At 37.1% G+C, this 315-nt stretch overlaps 1 protein-coding gene across 3 annotated transcripts in view; it reads left to right on the forward strand.

Annotated features, from left to right (window-relative positions):
• The window catches only part of LOC119590814 (zinc transporter ZIP11-like), a 24,849-nt gene that overhangs the window by 17,011 nt on the left and 7,523 nt on the right, over positions 1 to 315 (forward strand). For all 3 annotated transcript variants that reach the window (XM_037939552.1, XM_037939554.1, XM_037939553.1), the window contains one exon: positions 131 to 289. In XM_037939552.1, coding sequence (XP_037795480.1) covers positions 131 to 289 — 159 coding nt within the window. The remainder of the gene's footprint in view (positions 1 to 130; positions 290 to 315) is intronic.

Genomic DNA, 315 nt, shown 5'->3' on the forward strand with positions numbered 1-315 from the left:
AAATCAAGTTTGTTTGGAAAGTAAATATTTTTTTTTTTCCCACTTTCATAAAAAATAATAAAAGATTAGTAGGCAAGAGAAACACGTCTATGCTTACAGTGATGTTCATGCATTTGGCAATATTTTACAGGTATGGTCAACTAAGTGGGATGGTTGAACCAATAGCAGGTGTTCTTGGAGCTATTGCAGTGTCAGTGTGTGAGCCAGTGCTACCTTACGCTCTAGCATTTGCAGCAGGGGCCATGTTATTTGTTGTAATAGACGACATTATACCAGAAGCACAAACTGGGTAAGTATTCCTTTTGTGTTAGGATA

The sequence above is a fragment of the Penaeus monodon genome, chromosome 27 (assembly GCF_015228065.2).
Source record: "Penaeus monodon isolate SGIC_2016 chromosome 27, NSTDA_Pmon_1, whole genome shotgun sequence".
Classification (NCBI taxonomy): Eukaryota; Metazoa; Arthropoda; class Malacostraca; order Decapoda; family Penaeidae; genus Penaeus; species Penaeus monodon.